The 17,814-nt window shown below is 50.3% G+C and overlaps 1 protein-coding gene across 1 annotated transcript in view; it reads right to left on the reverse strand.

Moving 5' to 3' along the window:
• Positions 1 to 111: 111 nt before the first annotated feature.
• The window catches only part of LOC146384745 (striatin-like), a 31,175-nt gene continuing 13,472 nt past the window's right edge, over positions 112 to 17,814 (reverse strand). The window contains exons 2-18 of the mRNA XM_084929797.1: positions 14,037 to 14,140; positions 13,224 to 13,297; positions 12,659 to 12,737; positions 10,694 to 10,864; positions 10,482 to 10,617; positions 9,555 to 9,717; positions 7,632 to 7,745; positions 6,394 to 6,537; positions 6,177 to 6,313; positions 5,755 to 5,930; positions 5,034 to 5,081; positions 4,809 to 4,930; positions 4,554 to 4,721; positions 4,281 to 4,421; positions 3,664 to 3,765; positions 3,494 to 3,580; positions 112 to 3,050 (exon numbers count right to left, since the gene is read on the reverse strand). Of these exons, the coding sequence (XP_084785923.1) occupies positions 2,881 to 3,050; positions 3,494 to 3,580; positions 3,664 to 3,765; positions 4,281 to 4,421; positions 4,554 to 4,721; positions 4,809 to 4,930; positions 5,034 to 5,081; positions 5,755 to 5,930; positions 6,177 to 6,313; positions 6,394 to 6,537; positions 7,632 to 7,745; positions 9,555 to 9,717; positions 10,482 to 10,617; positions 10,694 to 10,864; positions 12,659 to 12,737; positions 13,224 to 13,297; positions 14,037 to 14,140 (2,136 nt within the window). The 3' untranslated portion in view covers positions 112 to 2,880. The remainder of the gene's footprint in view (positions 3,051 to 3,493; positions 3,581 to 3,663; positions 3,766 to 4,280; positions 4,422 to 4,553; positions 4,722 to 4,808; positions 4,931 to 5,033; positions 5,082 to 5,754; positions 5,931 to 6,176; positions 6,314 to 6,393; positions 6,538 to 7,631; positions 7,746 to 9,554; positions 9,718 to 10,481; positions 10,618 to 10,693; positions 10,865 to 12,658; positions 12,738 to 13,223; positions 13,298 to 14,036; positions 14,141 to 17,814) is intronic.

Genomic DNA, 17,814 nt, shown 5'->3' on the forward strand with positions numbered 1-17,814 from the left:
CTATGTGATAATCGAGAGAAACTAAACTGACTGACTTCAAAATGTTGTTTTTCATTGTTCCGTCTTTCGTTCCCATCAACACTTAAAAAACAACAATGAAACCACGCAGGATGATATACAACATATTTCTTTATTGTTACTGATAAATCTGTCACTCTCCCACTCTGAAGGCAAAAAGACACAAAAAAGCCAAAAAACAAAACAAAACACAGTGTGTGAACTGTATGTACAGCCCGAGCAGCTCCCATCGTCCCTCCTGCAGTTTCACAATAAAACACATCCACAGTTTACAGGCAGGATTCAGTCTGGAGTTCAGCTCACAGAAGATTTCATCTGCAAACACTGCACAGAGACGGAGCCGCGTCCCCAAGCTTATCACCGAAGAGGAAGAAATGAGACGTGGTTACTGGAGGACATGTTGGCTTCTGTTAAAGAAGTCAGGATTCATTTTTATTCAGCTTTAAAATAAACTAAAGATATGATGGAAGCAAATTAAAATAAATACATTTTGTGCACTTTGTCAAAACTCACACTCTGAAATCTGTTGTTGCTCCACCAGAAATATCATAAATGTGCTCCAGTGTGAGTCTGCTTGTTTTGCTCTGCAGGTTTCTGTCAGCGCTGAGAAAAACCCGGCAGAACAGAACAAGAAGGAGAGCAAATTTAAACAGTTACACTCTGTGAAGCTGAAAGTCTTCAGTTCATCCAGCGGAAGACGTATGAAAGACTGACGACAAACTGAAACGAATTTTGGGCAACAGAAGCTTCATAAGTGAGCGAGCGGTGTCTGCGCAGATTAGTACAAATCTTTAAACTTCTGAACCATTTAGGAACTCAGCGCTGACTCCATGTTGCTCTCAGCGGGCAGCCGAACATCATTTTCAACAAACTACTGAATGTTTTTGGCAACTTTACAACATAAAAATAAAAGCTGCCATCACACGTGTTCAATCTAAAGCTGTGCTGTCGTCACTGAGAAAAGACTGAGACATTTAAGAAGCTGAAAACCATCAAACGGTTTGTTATCTTCGACACACGACGCAAACGCTCGAAGAAAATCTGTCAAACCGATGAGTTTTTTTTGTTTAACAGTTTCTTTTTGTGTACATGGAGTAAACGGGATGAGGCAGTGAGGATTGAAAACGTCCACAACTTCCTTTTATGGAAGAAAAAACCAACAAAAACGAATTGAATTGATTCATTTTAATGCAGAAATCAGCCAACTGTGTGGATATGCTCTTACTTTGGAAACCAAACAGGAAGTTGCCCGCTCGTATCGCGGACAAAACTTTTGAAAACACCCTTGAACACAGACGAGTGCAGGTAAAGGTGAAAGTCATGGATAAAAAGCTTTTAAAGGAAGCGTTCACGTCTCTGTACAGACTGCATTCATGCTCCACACGAGTTTACAGGAAAGCTGAACACAAACACTCAACGTTTGATCTTTCTGCTCACCGACCAAACTGCCCTAAATACACTCTTTACACCAGTTAATAAATAGATTTGCTTTAATACCTAAAAACTGTACACACACATATATCTGTTAAGTCTTTGTACACGCCGACCGTTTCGCACCACGATGGGAAGCAGCTGCTGTCTGAGACGATGCGTTTGGTTAAAAAACACAGAAGTCATTAAAACATCAGCAGAAACCCCGAAAAGAAGAAACGACACTTTCAAGTAAAACAGAATAAAAAAGATCCGCCTGCGTCTCACGGCGAACAAACCCAGCTGGAAAGCAGATCTGAGGGCGCAGCACAGGTGTTACTCAGGTATGTTACAAGAAGGTAATTAGCATTAGCAACAGCAGGCGTCGGGATTAGTCGGAGGCGTCCGGGCCGATCCGTTTGATTTCTGGAGAGAAAAGCTTCGCCGCAGGGTCACGCCCACAAAAGCAGCCACATATCTTACAACCCGTGAGTGAGTGAGGAGAACCTTCCAGGTGAGGTTTCCCCAAAAGTCCCTGTTAGCGCCGCTCAGGGTTTAGAACAGAAAGCTCAGCGGATCAAGATCGATGAGCAGCGTCTCGGAGGAGGAGGAGCCAAAGAAACCCCATCAGAGCTCAGGTGCAGCCAAACGGACTCTGTTGAACCTTCATCATTGATTCAAAGTCCAGCGAAGGATTACTGCTCAGTCAGGGCTGAGCGCCTGTGTCTTGGCGGTCCCAGCAGGTGGCGCCCTCTCAGGTTAACCCCGCCCTCTCCACCTCATGGCGTGGACTCTGCAGAGCGCAGTGAGGACCTTCATGTTCGGATGTTTGAGGCTGGAGCCAATCAGGCGCCGATTCTCTTTAATGTTGCTTCCCACCGAGCGCCAGGTCATCGCCAACAGCAGGGACGAGAACCTGATGGAACCAACTAGGGACGGCGACCGTGATGGGCCAAAGTTCCTGCCTGTGTGGGCGTGGCTCAGGTGGAGCACATTAAAGGCGGGGACAGATCCAGGACTGTCCTCGCCGCCGCTCAGCTCAGGACGGACAGACTAACAAATGGAGGTCGTGTGAAGGTTAAACTTGGCCGCCATCACCTCCCCGTCGCGACTCGTCTCCGGCGTCTCGGGTTTCTTCTGAGCGTCCGACAGAAAGAAGGCACGTTACGATGAGACGGACGTCTGCGGCGAGCCCGGAGCTGTTCGAGGGAGAACGCACGCCGCGGCCTCCCGCGTGATAACTTCTTCCCCTCACTCAGAGGTCAGTTTGTTTTGTGGATCCGGGCCAGCCCGAGTCCAGCAGGGGGCGGGGCTTAACATGAGAAGAATCTTAAAGGGGGGGCGTGGGGGGGATTGAGGTGGGGTCACCTTCTGCAGAGGAAGCGACCTCCATCTGTCCAAAAATAAGAACCCCACTGAGAACGTCGGGGCGGTCAGCTGACCACATTCAGGTCATACGAAGACTTTGGCGAGCGCGTCGGCCCCGGCGCTGCCGATGTAGCACTTGGTGGGATGGAACGCCACGTCGTGGATGGACTCCTCGAACTTCTTACGATGTGCTGTGAACTCCTGGATGCAGGTTTTACTCTCCATGTTCCACAGACGGATCGAGCAGTCGTGACCTGACGGGAAGAGAGACAGCCAATCAGCACAGAGCAGCGACTGTAAATAAAGATGGAGGCCGTTACAGGACAGAGCGAGGGATGAACCCGCAGATCCTCCCGTCTGTCAGTCAGGCCGACAGAAACATTTTTAAACTTCTGAACATTTTTGGACAAAAATAAAATAAAAACACATAAAAAAATATAAAGACGTCAACAAGATGTTACAGGACAAACAAACGATTGTTATTGTTGTTGTTGTTACATGGATACGTTTGTGTTTTTCATCATAAACAGACACTTCCTGGTTTCCTGATGCTGCGATTGGCTCGGCTGTGAGAACAGCGCGTTTTACTCCAGAGCTCTTAGAGTGAAAATAATAAATACAGGAAGTACCCGTAGGCTCTTTATAAAGTCTGATAATATTATGGGATGTGCCAGCTGGCGTGCGCTTGGATACTTACTTCCTGACATGAGGTAAAGGCCGTTTGGATCCACAGCAAGACTGGTGACAGCGTCCAGGTGGGCGACCATGGCGTGGATGAGCTTACCTTCAGTTTGAAACACGGTTAAAGTTTAAATTTGATCTGCGAGGCAACGAAAGAAGCGAAGCTGAGGACACGTCACGGCGTACCTGTGTTGTTATCGAAGAACTGGATGTGGCGGTCCTCCTGAGCGGTGATGGTGATCGGCAGCGTGGGATGGCTCAGCACTTTGTTGATCTTGCAGGGAGCTTCTGCGTGGAGGCGGGCGTGAGGAGGAAGGAGAACATTAGCAGTAAATACGTGTAAGCGTCAGCGCATCAGCTCGGCCTGCGGACGGCGCCGTGACACCGACGACGCTTCGAAACGGCAGCAGAATTAACCGGCACACGCACAAACGAAAGTCTCTGCGAACTTCTCGTCGACATATCTGAAGCCTGTTCATCCTGCTCATTGGTGAACGTGATTTAGAGGCGGAGCTCTGCAAACGCCGTTGGGACGCAGAGTGACGAGCAAAACAAACGTCGTAAACTCAGATTTTACTCACAGCAGAACAAAGAAAACGGAGCGGAGACATTTTTAGAAAGAAACAGCTGGAGGAGCCCTCAGCAGCTGATCGGGTGAGCTGTCAGCAGGTCGGTCACATGATCGGGGACGTGGACACGCGGACGGTTCATTTCCTCAGTCTGAACATGTGACGCGTTTCTGTCGTTTTTATTCACACTCTTTGTTCTCGGGTTGTAAATACTCGCCGAGTTCGTGGTCGTACCTGGAGGACCGGCCGACTCCAGCTTCAGGACGAGCTGCTGCGTCTCCATGTTGAAGAGGCCGATGTGTCCGGTGTCGAAGGACGTCACCATGTGAGCCGGCTCGCTGCTCACCAGGTCGACCGAGGTCGGGACTCCGAGCTCTGAGAGAGAGGCAGAGACTCAGCACAGCGCCACTTAAGCTCCTCCTCCTCGAGGAGTAACTAAAGGTACATAAAACTGTAATGCGCCTCCTTGAAGCTGCGGTGCAGATGTTCTCACAGATGTTCTCTTACCTCCTCGCTCGTTGAAAACAGCGAGAGACGGCGAGGTGTCGGCGGCGCTCCACAGCCGCACCGTCCCGTCGGCCGAGCAGGAGAGGAGGCGGCGGTGAGCCGAGCTGTAGACCACACCCCACACCGCGTCCGTGTGACCGCACAGCGCCCCCCGCAGGACGGACGGCTCTGCAGAGGAAACGAGAGCAAATCCTCACGTGAAGATGTGAAAACAGAGCACGACGAAGGCGTGTGCTGGGAGGAGCCGGGTCGTACCATACGAGTCGTAGGGGTCGATGTTGGGGTTGGGGGTGTTCCAGCTCTGAATGGTGCCGTCTACGCCCCCGCTGAAGCATTGCTCGCCGCTCGAGCTCATGGTGACGCACAACACGGCTCCGCTACAGAACGAAATCAGAATGACAGACACTTACGTTGGTTTTATGACCGCATGAACGGAGTCGGGCTGAAGGTGTGCGGTGCTGGGAACGCTCCCACGCTCACCTGTGGGCTCTGAATGTGTAGATGGGCTCCACGTCCAACGCCGCGCACCTGAGGATCGAAGCAGAGGAGTGAGACCGCCGGCTTCTAAAAGCCGTGTTCGTTTGTCCTGTAACATCAGCTCAGGCTGCAGACTGCACGATGCCACAGAAGCCCCGCCCAACTGCAGTTTAAACCTTCTGTTTGTGAGGGGCAGCCAATCAGAGGAAAGTTTGCTTAAAGGGAGAGGAGCTACAACGGCTCGTTTCAGAGAGGGGATAAACCGAGGCTCAGGATCATAATCAGAGGAGGATTATTTTGAGGAATCATGCAAAGCTACGTTAGCAGAGTCTACATTTGGATCCACGAGCCAGGCCAGCAGTCCCTCTCAGAGCGTTTTCAACTTCAGGGGAAAAACAGATCATTTTATAATCTTATTTAATATGATGATAATAATAATAATAATAATAATAATAATAATAATAATAATAATGATGTGTTAGTCTCCGTAGGGAAATTACTCCTCTGCATTTAACCCATTGAAGCAGTGGGCAGTCACCAATGCAGCGCCCGGGGAGCGGGGTGTAGGGGCGGTATCTCGCTCAGGGGGACCTCAGCGTAGCCGTTCAGTGGAGTCGAACCCCGACCTTCCGATCGTGGGGCCACTCTACACGACCGCTCTGCCTACTGAGCTGTCCCTGCCCTGTTTCATAGAATACGTGTGTGATGGCAAAACGTGTCTCACTTCTTGGCGGGCGCCGTCTTCTGGAGGTTCCACAGTTTGAGGGTGTGATCCTCGGAGGCGGTGACCAGAACCGGCTCCACCGGGTGGAAGGCCAGACTGCGCACAGAGTCAAAGTGGCTCCGCAGGGTAAACTTCGGGTTCCACGTCTTCCTCAGAGCATCTTTGTTGTTGGCGATCTGAGGGAGGGAAAAGGTCTCATTAAGCTCTCTGATAGGTTAGAATCAGCTGTGGGGGCGGAGCTCTATGTCAGGGTGCAGGAGCACTGTGGAAACACTCCTTGAATATTCAAATCAAACAGATAAAACAAAACAAACCACGAGTGGAATCAGGTTTTACTCGCTGCTCTTCATCTTTTCTTTCTGAGATTATGTCCACGAGGGGGCGTGGCCTGAAGCAGCCTGTGACAGGTTAACGTTACTCACGTCGTACATCAGGCCCTCGGCCTCGTTAGCGACGGTCAGTCCGGCCAGCTCTCCCAATCCGAGCTCGTTAGAAACCGCCTCGTCCACTCTGCCCAGAATGAACGACTTCCCCGACGACGGCAGGAACGTCATCGCCTCTGCAGGACGGAAACAGGAAACGTTTGAACATTCACGTCACTCACACATGACCGCTGAGCCGAGACGGAGGGAGGGCTACCGTCATCGGGGCGTCCGACTTCGTGCTCGTTCAGCCTGGGCACGCTCGACCGAGAGGGGGGCGTCACGGCCGGCTGCATGGAGGGCAGGTCCTCGGCGTCCCGCAGGTTAGCCAGCATGTCCTGCAGCTTAGACCGGTTTGGTCCTGCAGGAGGAAGAAGAGAGGCGAGAGAGGATGAGGAGGGGACAGGAAGCCCGATGAAGGCGGGAGAACAACGATGTTTGGAGGGAGAGATGAAAAATAAAACGTGAAACGTGAAGATGGAAAGAAGGAGCAGCAGCGGCTCTGCGAGGCATCGATGGCAAACCAAAGCAGAGAAACAAAGAAGACGAGCGAAGAGCAGGAAGGACAGAAACCTGCCGGACAGACGGCGACACCGATGCAGACGAGTCGCTGCCATCGCAACACAAGCACGGACGGATTCAATCTGATGATGGTTTCATAAGGATCAGGCCGTGCGAGGCCGTGCGAGGCGCCGGAAACCAACAGGAAGTAAAAAAAAACCTGAAGACAACCTGACGCAAACCAGGGCGCAGTTTCCACAGCGCAATAAAGTTTCCTACAAATCATCTCAGTTTGAAAAGCACACTGATGGTCCAGCTGTGAAGGAGGACACTGTGGTATCTGCACATCTGGACGATGTGAGCATTAAAGCGGCTCAGGTCTTAAAACCTTCCACTCAGACCGTTCACTTACTCTCCAGCACAACCAGAGCGTCTCAGTGACTGCAGTTCCTCTAACATGCAGCAGAGGCAGCAGTGAGTCAGTCCCCACAGACTCGTGTTCAAACTTTACAGCAGAAACAAACGTGTTTACAGCCTGATACACAAACTGTTTGATCTCTCTGTAACCTGATAACTCATTTAAAGTTTGCATTATGAGGGGCGTGGCCTCTTTGACTGTCACCTGCAGCTGCTAGCTGTCTGCTAGACTTCACCTCAGCTAACTGTAGTCCCTCAACTGTTCATCTTTTGTATACAGCCTCCTAACTGACCCTTGAAACGGTTGGATGCTGCGACAGATTCATTCAGAAAACCAACACGGACCAAACAGAGGGTGGAGGCGAATCCTCCACCCTCCACAGAGGACCAGTGATGGGACTGAGGCGATGTGAGGAGGGAAAACTTAGAGGTGAAAAAGAGAATAAATAGTTTATTATTACAGGAAGAGGGTGAGGGGAACAAAACGTAAAGAGGGTGAGGAGGGAGGATGAAGCACAGGCCTGCAGCACGACTTACTCTTCACCCCCTTCTTGCCCTTGCGTTCCTTCCTGTACTGCTCCTTGAGCTGGGCTATCAGCCCCTGGTCCACATCCCAGGCCATTTCACCCAGAGGAGACTGCTCTTCCTTCTCTACAGGACGGAGGGGAGGAGGCGGGGAGGAGGGGAGGGAGGAGAAGGGAGGGAGGGGAGGCAGAAACATGTTGTGAGTGTCTGGATGCAGTGCAGTTCAAATCCATCCCTGAGGGAGACGTGATGACGAGCCAGGAACCTCAGACAGACGGGGGTAACCCAGCTACGCTGTCGCTTTCATCTGTCAGCTGACCTCGCTCTACAGCGCCCCCTGTGCTTTACACGCACGTGTGCAGAGCCAGGCCAGCAGTCCCTCCCTCCTGTGAAACCTCGGCTAACCGCGTCCCGCAGAAACACGACGACGGCTGCAGACGCAGCGAGTTGAGCGCCTCCTACAGGCGAGAAGGATGCAAAGATTCCTCCTGTACCATTCATCCCAGATAACCTCAACCAAAGACGAAGGTGACCTCACAGAATCCGCTCACCGTCTTACATCAACTTTAAAAATGTCCTGAATCTGTGTCTGTACGAGCGGGTCCAGGATTAACGATGTTTTTGTCCCTCGCAGAAAACACTCATGAGACCCAGAAGGAATCAGCTGGACGCTGAGCTTCGTCCCACGTGAAGCTGAAAGTGTGAACGCGCTTTTTTCACATTTCCTCCAGTGAATCATCAGAGAAATCAAACATTCACATCGTGATGCAGCGAGTTGATCTGCGCCGTCTGAACAGCTTAAAGGTGTTTTTCACACTGAAGTTATGAGACAAAGGATGCTTTCTGTAAAAAACCATGAAAGTCGAGACGCAGTTAGTTTATTCTGTTTCCTGTTAATCCTGCAGTTATTCGCCTTCTTCTGTTTATGAGCTTCTACATTTTAAACAATTCAAAGAGTAAACCGGCTGTTGCTGCTCTTACTCTCCTCCGCTGTAGGGGGCGCAGTTCCACAGGTGTAGAAGCAGTCTGATGGGGACAAGCATTATCTGTAGAAGGTCAAAGGGCACACCAGGCTCCACAGATGAGAAGCGTGCAGTGACGGAAGCTGCCATGGTAACAGCGAGCTGAATGAAAGGTGAGGGGACGATGGAGCTGAGACGGGCAGCTCCATCATAATCGAGCAGCCAAACGGGTTTTATCTGCGCTCGGCTGCTGTAATATCTCAGTGTGAAGGCGGAGGCAGCGTCACAGACCGAACTTCAAGATGGAAACGGCGTTAAAGCGGAGACGAAGCTCCGCGCTGCGGCCTTTCACGCCGTGAGCACACAGCACTGCGGTGAGACCTGCTGCACTGAGTCAGCGCTCCTTTACTATCTGGACTCAAGTGTTGAATCACCAAGCGCGTGGGGAGCTCTCCGTCATTGGCCGAATGACACTGGACCGGTTGCTAAGCAACAGCAGAAAAAGGGTTTCTTTATGTAAACACAGAGGACGGCGGGTCAGGACGAGCTTCGGTTTGTTTTACCTTCACGAAAAAGACGTCTGCAAAAAGGAGCTGAAACGTAACTTTATTACAAACTCATTTAAAAACGATCAAAATTAAACTCTCAGCTTTCACAGGTGCTCCACGGATGCTTGACTGTACATACAGACAAAACAAAGACACTTCCTGTTTGCTCTTTCTAACCTCAATAAAACAGGGATCACCTTCACTCCTCCAACTTATTAACATTAAGAAAAGTTTCTAAAGGTCAAGTTTGCCTCAAATCTGCCAGTGACCTGCAGGTCGCTGTAGACAGGAAACTGGAGTTCCACAGGGCGCGACTCTGGGTCCTCCTGCATTCACGCTCTGAACTCTGGAGTCTTCTTTTACCATTGTGGTTAAAGCTTCACTCGCTAACGTTCTGACGCTCTGAAACCCATCGGGTGACTCACCCCACTCGCCGCTGTCATCCCCGCTCCTTGACTCGGGCGATCCGTCCAGCTCGTCTGGACTCGCCAAGAAATCAAAACCCTTCAGCGCCTCCTCCGTGTCCAGGTCATCGCTGAGGTCAGAGGTCGTGGAAGACGGCGTTGACGAGTGTTTCTTTCTCACCATCTGTGCAAAGGCAAAGCCACGTTTTTAGAGCTGATGTTTACAGGTTTTAAGTTTTACACGGGCCCGGAGGTCACGCAGCGGCCACCGGGAGAAACGTGACTGCTGTCAGTCGGCGCGTGAAAGTGGCTACAAGGACGTATCCAAACCGTCCTGCAGTCGCTTTGGTTGGCAGCAGATTGCCGTGGTCGTGGGCACAGAAGACACCGACGAATCTGTAAATATTTGCCATTTGTGGACATTCGCCTTCAAAGTAAAAGCTTTGTCTTACTGCTGAAGCACACACGTTTCAACAGGCTCAGCTTTTACTCTGAAGGCGAGCGCTCGCAGATATGCAACCAAAGCAATGATGGTGGAGATGATGGAGTTCCAGGCTGGGGAGCACCTGCAGCACCCACACGAGCTCCATAAATGCTTCTTATGACGACAATATTATTACTTAAAAATCACACATGGTCTCAGTTTGGACATAAAAAACATAAACGTGCCGTTTCCAGATTTTTACAGACTGAAAGCTGTGGTTTACTCGCGTTTGTAAGATAAGGAACATCCTAATGACATTCCTGTGCTCTCCGTTACAGACGAACCAGGCAGCACACAGGAACACGTTCCTCACAGTGAGTGGGCTTCATCGTGGTCTGCAGGCACAGCCAAACAGAGACCCTGTGGAAACTGGGAATGCACACTTTCATCCACAGTTACAGAGAGTGAAAATAATCTCATACATTAAGAAAAAGTGAAATAACGGGAGTGTGTCAGGCTCTTACTGCAGCCAGGTCCAGGATGGTTTTGTCCCTCCCCTCGCTGTCCTCGTCCTCGTCCTCGTCGCTGAACTCTGCTGCGGCGCTCTCGATGAACTTGAAGGCCTCCAGCACGGTGGCCGAGTCGGACACGTCGGGCTTACTGCGGGAGAAACGCGGTTTTGTAATGACGCGCGCTTTGCTGTGTGGCGTTTTTATTTCACCTCCTGGCGTCGTACCTGACCATGCCGCTGTCCTTCAGCGAGGACGGCTCGGTGCCGTTGACCATCGGCTCAGTTTTCTTGTCTGACGGTTTGTCTCCCGTGTCTCCGGCAAGACCGAGCAGCGCCCTCACCCTCTGAGACTTCACATCCAGGATGGTGTCCGTGTATCCGACCTCCTGTAGGTATCTGAGCCGGAGACAGGACACGAGGTCAGCGAGAGCTTCTGAGGGAGTGACAGCAGCCACGAGGTTAACGTGGCTGATCTCAGCTGATCTGTACGAGACGACCGACAGCTCTCTAAAACAACTGAACGGTAGCTGAACCCAAACTCCTGCTGTAGATCGAGAGGCTACGGTAACGTTTATCTGAGTTATGAGAGGTGACAGTAACAGCGCGAACACGGTCCAGACGTCCATATTTTAAGCCTTAATTAAACTTAAACATCAGGCTGCAAACATGTTTATTTCTGCCTTAAAGATTTAACATGAGAGCCTGTGGGGGACTGACTCACTGCTGCCTCTGGTGGACGTTAGAGGAACTGCAGCTTTGGGCGCTTACTTTGTTACCCTGCAGCCACATCTCTTAAAGAAACACCGCAGGTGCAAACAGATGTACCACAGCTGGAGGTCTGTGAGAAGGGGTCGAGGGTCATCCCCCTCACCTGTACCTGCAGGACTGCAGGTTGGACTAACAAACCAGCTCGTCAAGAAGATTAGGAGTGAAAAAAAGTCGTCCTGATCTTTAGAGGACTCCTGAATACGGAGTGTCCTCCTGCAGCAGCCGTGCCTCGCTGTACCCACTGACCGACCACAATTATATGAACAGAGCAGCTTCTTTAAAGGGCAGCAGCAGTTTCCAACACCAGGCCAACTCTGAGAGCGGGTCAGGGTGTGCGAGCATACAAACAGGAAGAAAACACCTGACTGTGCTCGAGCAGCTCTGAACAAGCTGCTGATTTTATTTATTTGTCAGATTTCAAATCTGCAGTCAAAGCTGCGTCTGCTGCAGGGGGAGAAAGGATGTTAGTCGAGTTCCAGCCTGTTCTGGAGGACTTTAGAGTATCTTAAGAAAGATGCTGCCTGCGGTGGGAGCAAACCTCTTTGTACTTACTGAGTCCGAATTGAACAAACCGCTCGGGCGAAGCTCCTCTAAACCCAAAAAGTTCCAATTTAAATCTCCGTACTGTACCGAGCCTCGACCCCGCTGACCTGAGAGCAGCGCTGTGGTCTGGCCTGAATAACGCCCAGTGTGTTTCTCACACAGTTCAGCCTCCCTCCCTCCCATCTGTACCAGCCTCTCCGATCGCAGGACGTCTTGATGCCTCACACAATCCTCCATTCACTGTCACCACAAACGCTCACACATACACACACAGAGCTGCACACACGCACGAGTCTGAGGAGCTAACAGAAGCGTCGGAGCGATGGATCGGTCCGATCACGCCCCGCAGCCAAAAACGCTGAGTTCTGCAGAGACACGGCGCCACCTGCTGGTGAAGACTGAGTGGCGAGGATGCACCGTCAGGTTTTTCCAGCACGATCAGAGGACTTTAACTTTCACTGTTCTCGCCTGTGAGCTAAACTGACTCGTGCTGAAAAGGTTTTAACACAGATTTATGGAGCGGCTGCGTAATATTTCAGACAGCGAACGCATCACCACCTGCAGTCAGATCTAGTTCCTCTGTTTGTCTTTGTGGATAAAATGTTCTTTATAGTCTCTCATTTAAAGTACACACAGACACAGACACACACAGACACACACACACACACACACACACACAGACACAGACACACACACACACACACACACACACACACAGACACAACAAGTGTTAATCTCTATTAAGATGATTGACTTTCTGCTTCTTTCTGAGAAACATTTAAACACACACAGCCGCCCTGTGACACACTGGACGTCTGAAGGCGTGTGTGTGTGTGTGTGCGTGTCTGTGTGTGTGTCTGTCTGTGTGCGTGCACTCACTGCCGGAGCAGCTGGCGTCCTTGTTTCCAGCTGAGCTGATGGCTGCTGTTCGGAGGACTCGTAGCCTCGTTGTCGTCGTCTGAAACAGAGAACACGTTACGTTTGCGTTTCCGTCCATCCACTCGTGAATTCCCAAAGCATCGTGCTGCAGATGCCCCTCTCCTGAAATATGTCCTCCCGGGAACCCTCACATGTTAACAGATGAGAGTAAATAAAAGGCCCAGTTTATTTCTGATGTGTCCACAGGGAGGCAGCAGAGAGGCTCCTCCCAGCATCAAACTCAGAGGCGAGGAGCGAAGAGACAGAAGCACAAGTTGAGTGTAAAGCAGCAGAGGAACCACAGCAAGCGTGAAGAAGATCATCCTAATGCTGCGTTTCTTTGTGATGGCCAGCAGGGGGCGACTCTGAAGGCTTCAGTGCAGACATTAATTACATTTTCATGTAGGACACATGCAGTGTGAGATGGGTTAATGCTGTTGGAAATTTAAACTGTGATTTTCGTGCCTCTGACCGAACACGACGCTGAATTTGTGCAGACGGGAAAAACAGTCAGAAAAACTCCTACCTGAGTCGTAACTCGGAGGTTTGATTTCTCCCTGGTTCAGCTCGGTGCCATATTTCAGTTTGTGGTATTTGGCTCTGAGGACACACACAGATATCACAAACGTCTTTATCTCATTCGGGCTTCATGCATTTATTACTTCTCAGATGGACTAAAGCATATAGTTAGGGCTGGACCAGGTGACCCTGAATCCTCCCTTAGTGATGCTGCAATAGCTGTAGGCTGCAGGAGGATTCCCATGATGCATTGGGTGTTTCTTCTTCACTCACTATGTGTTAATAGGCCTGAGCCTGGTTCTGCTGGAGGTTTCTTCCTGTTCAAAGGGAGTTTTTCCTTCCCACTGTCACCAAAGTGCTGCTCATAGGGGGTCACATGATTGTTGGGTTGTCTCTGTATGTATTATTGTAGGGTCTACTGTACAATATAAAGTGCCTTGAGGCGACTGCTGTTGTGGTTTGGTGCTGTATAAATAAAGGTGAATTGAATGGAAACTCCTTCACTATGGCAACTAAACCAGGACCTGGAACTAAAACACGAGCTGGAAACTTCGCTGCTTTAAAAAGGTTCATATTTCAGTTCTGAGTGACGTTCATAAACAGAGGACATGTTTATGAACAACTTCGACTGATTGTTCTTGTTGGCAGCGGGAGGAACACCCCCGTGTTTCTACGGCCGTGGTCTCTCCCAAACCAACGTCGCATCTCAAGTGTGAGCGAACGTTTTCCTTTGAGTTCAGATGAGGGCAGAGAGGATTCGACTGTTTCCTTATCAAAGTGTTTGCATGTGAAATATGTGACCCCGGTAAAAGGATCTCACCTCTCCTGCTTCAGAGCGTACTCCAGCATCTTGATTCGCCTCACCAGGTCCTTCTTCAGGTTCTCCTGGCCCCGCCTCTCGCCCTGCAGGAAGGCGATCTGAGCCTGCGAGCAGAGGAAACACCAAATGAAGGCGGGGCCGAGGTTGAAACTTCATTTTAACATATTCTCCCACTCCAGACACGCAGCTTCAGTCCCTGCTGCGTGTCTGATTAAACACCAAAGTTCACTTAATTGAATGAGGCTAAAGACAGAAACGCACACAAAAAGCAAAGCGAGCGAACAGCGAGCAGCGACGAGATTAACGACGCCTCAGGAGGTCCATAAACACATCTAATCTCCATTAAACACGGCGAAGACGGCTGTGGACGGATTACCGACCAACTCCACCGGGACCCAGCGGGGAACGACGCGGCGCCGTTTGCGCAGTCACAATCGTGGTTACAGTGCAGACCGACAGTGTGAGACTCAGCAGCTGCGCTGCGTTCAGGAGCCCACACTGAAGTCAGCCTCTGAGCAAAACACAAACAGCACGCAGGGGTCAGCAGCGGTTTGGTGGGAAATCTACAATAATCCAGCACCTTCAGTCCTGCGGTCTGATCCTGGATCAGCAGCATAAATAACTTAACCTAACAAACATATAACATAACAAAACCTGATTCATCGTGTTCACTCAGAAGGAAGTCACCAACACCTGACACATGGCTGCTCTGTAGAGCAGGAACAGGCTGATCGCCCCACATCCTTAAGCCTGAGGGCCCCAAAGCCTCCTGGGAAATGGGTGACTGGGTGTCTGCAGGCCTGATGGGAGACTTGTGACTGACTAACACCTACCACGCAGCGTGGGAACAGGCACCATGTGACCCACCTGCCGTCAGGGTTGACCCCACCCGCAGACTTGGCTGAGGAACATTACAGCTGCAGTTCCTGTAACGTCCACTGGAGGCTGCAGCAGCGATTCGGTCCCCACAGACCAACATTACAGCAGAAATAAACATGTTTACAGCCTGTATGACTGCATGAATCATTAGGGGCGGGGCCTCTTTGACTGACAGGCGGCTGTAGCTGCTAGCTGGACCCCTGGACTGTGTTTGTGCTGTTGGAGCACTCTGGCACATTTTTAATGACATCATCTGACCAATAACATGGCTGCTGTGAGGTTACTGTAGTAACAGGAAGTTCAAGAAGGCGGAGCTCCATTTTAATTGGCTGATGAGGATTACCTAGTTGTCCCTGGTTTAATAAAATGAGGTTATTGTCATGAGCGGATGCTGCATGACGACGTGTCGTTACCTGACAGTGCGGTCAGGTAACAGCCAATCAGATGTTGAAGCGTCTCAGTGAGCGTCCTGGAATGCGACCGTTTAAGACAGGGGTAGGCAACTCCAGGCCTGGAGGGCCGGTGTCCTGGAGGTTTTAGATGTGTCCATGATCCATCACAGCTGATTTAAAGGGCTAAATGACTCCTCAGCATTTCTTGAAGTTCTCCTGAGCCTGGTAATGAACTAATCATGTGATTCAGGTGTGTTGACCCAGGGTGGGATCTAAAACCTGCAGGACACCGGCCCTCGAGGCCTGGAGTTGCCTACCCCTGGTTTAAGAGATTGCTGAAAGGCGCTGCATGCAGGGACTCAGCTTTTCCCCTGCTGGATCCAGCACATCAGCGCCGACGTCATCCTCAAACCTCCCGACACTGCCGGCACTCCTCCTCCTCCTCATCATCGTCTGTTTGTGTGTACAGTTGCTTCAGAATCAGGTCAGCTGTTGTAACATGAAAGCTCACAGCAAACATCCAGCTGGCAGAGCGGCGATGCTGCAGCCACTTTTATCACTTTTATGAACCGAGTGAACATTCAGAGGCATTTATGATGCAACCCTGGCTGAGAGGAGCGTGCACAGCTTTGAGCTGCTGCTCACAGACAGCTGAGACCAGAGCGCCACATCAGCCCGTCACTAAGATCTCTGACATCATCGCGAGCTTTAAAAACATGGACGTTTTAATAAATATGAGAAACTCCGACTCCAAACAGACCACTGCATGAAATACAAACTAAAGTCAAGACTGAAGAACAGACTTGTTCAGAAGTCACCTGGAGGATGAAACGTTTCTCCCACTGAAAACGCCGCGTCCACACGAGCCAACCCCGGGATTTCCTTACCTGGATGACTGAGCACGAGGTTCAAATCATCTAAACACCAATTGTAAAAATCATTTGATGCAGATTTTAAAAGGTTACAACACAAAACCAGAAAAGTTTCTGCTAAAAACAAATAAATGAACTGCAGCCAACGAGGATGAGCTTCAGCCTCTGACACGTTGCCTTCAAATGTCGACGTGTCAGTGAGGTCATACTCTGACTTCATTTCCATTTTAAACATGGTCCTTTTAACGGGACCTCTTATCTCAAACATCAAAATTTGGGGTTTCAGCAGTTTGCTGCACACAGGTGTTTCTCAAAATATCAAAATATCAAAATATCAAACACGATTGTTTAACGATTCTGTCGACGGACGAATCGTCCAAACTTCAGTCGTGTTTCAGTGTTTCAGTCTGAGCTGAAGATGCTGCTGATTTTACACACACACACACACACACACACACACACACACACACACACACAGGAAGTAGGACGCTCCACTCATGTCAAACACGTTGATCTGGGTCGCTCTTCACTCGAGGCTATCGATGCATCTGCATCTCGACGACGGGAAACTTTCCTTCTGAATGAGCGACGGCCCTGCTGCTGCGGCCACCTGTCAGGCTGCTGATAATCAGCCGGTCAGTGGCAGCTTTTGGGCAGCTGCTGTGTTTGAGGCCTAACTAAAAATGTTAAAAATGAACCGAGCAGCTAAACCCCCCAAACCCCGTCATCATCAAATAATCTTCTGTCACTTCCAGGTCTCAGGGCCAAGCAGAAGCCTTCCCCTCCAAATTATCCAGAGGGACACCGAGGCGATCGCAAAACAGCCGAGACATCCGAGTCCCTGAGACGACCTACGAGACACCCAGGAGGAACCGCAGCGAATCAGTGATCAGATCATTGCATTGAAAACGCTCCAGCAGCGCACACACGGTGCAGAGGAACAGTTAGCTGAGGTGAAGCTAGCGGCTACAGCCGCCTGTGTCATCATCCACCTGTCAGAGGCCACGCCCCTAATAAATGCAAACTTTAGAGTTGAGTTATAACAACATCCTCCCCGTGCAGGTGGTATGAAGGGGAAATTATCCACAGAGACCGAACAGTCTGCGTATCAGGCCGTAAACACGGTTACTTCTACTGTAACCGACTCACTGCTGCCCCTGCTGTCCAGCAGAGGAACTGCAGGCTGACAGTTGATTATGACTAAAATAAAAATGGCCTGTAGTGTTTACAACACCTGACACTGCTACCAAATTATACCTGTGACGAGATTAAAAAAGTCTCCCAAAAAACATCTTTAATCACAGTAATTATTATTTATTGTTGATTATCTGATAAAGTGACAGATTGTTTCCTGTAATATACAGAAGCAGTAATTTCAGCCTCCACCGAGGTTCATCTGTCCTCCTGACAGCAGAGCTCAGGTGTGACTGAAGCAGGTATTCAGCCTGAGCTCGTTCAGCCTTTGATGATGCAGATGTCGAGATGAGAGCCTCGTCTGAGCTCTGTGACGCTCGCTCGTCTGTTGCCATGGCGTCTGAGGATGGCGGTGAACTTGGTGGGATGTTTCAGGGCCTTTGTGTAGGAAGGCATCTGCAGCGCGTCGGGGGCGTCTTCACTCATAATTATAGATTTTAC

This window comes from Perissodus microlepis, chromosome 6 (genome assembly GCF_051167445.1).
Source record: "Perissodus microlepis isolate ML-2025 ecotype Zambia chromosome 6, ASM5116744v1, whole genome shotgun sequence".
Classification (NCBI taxonomy): Eukaryota; Metazoa; Chordata; class Actinopteri; order Cichliformes; family Cichlidae; genus Perissodus; species Perissodus microlepis.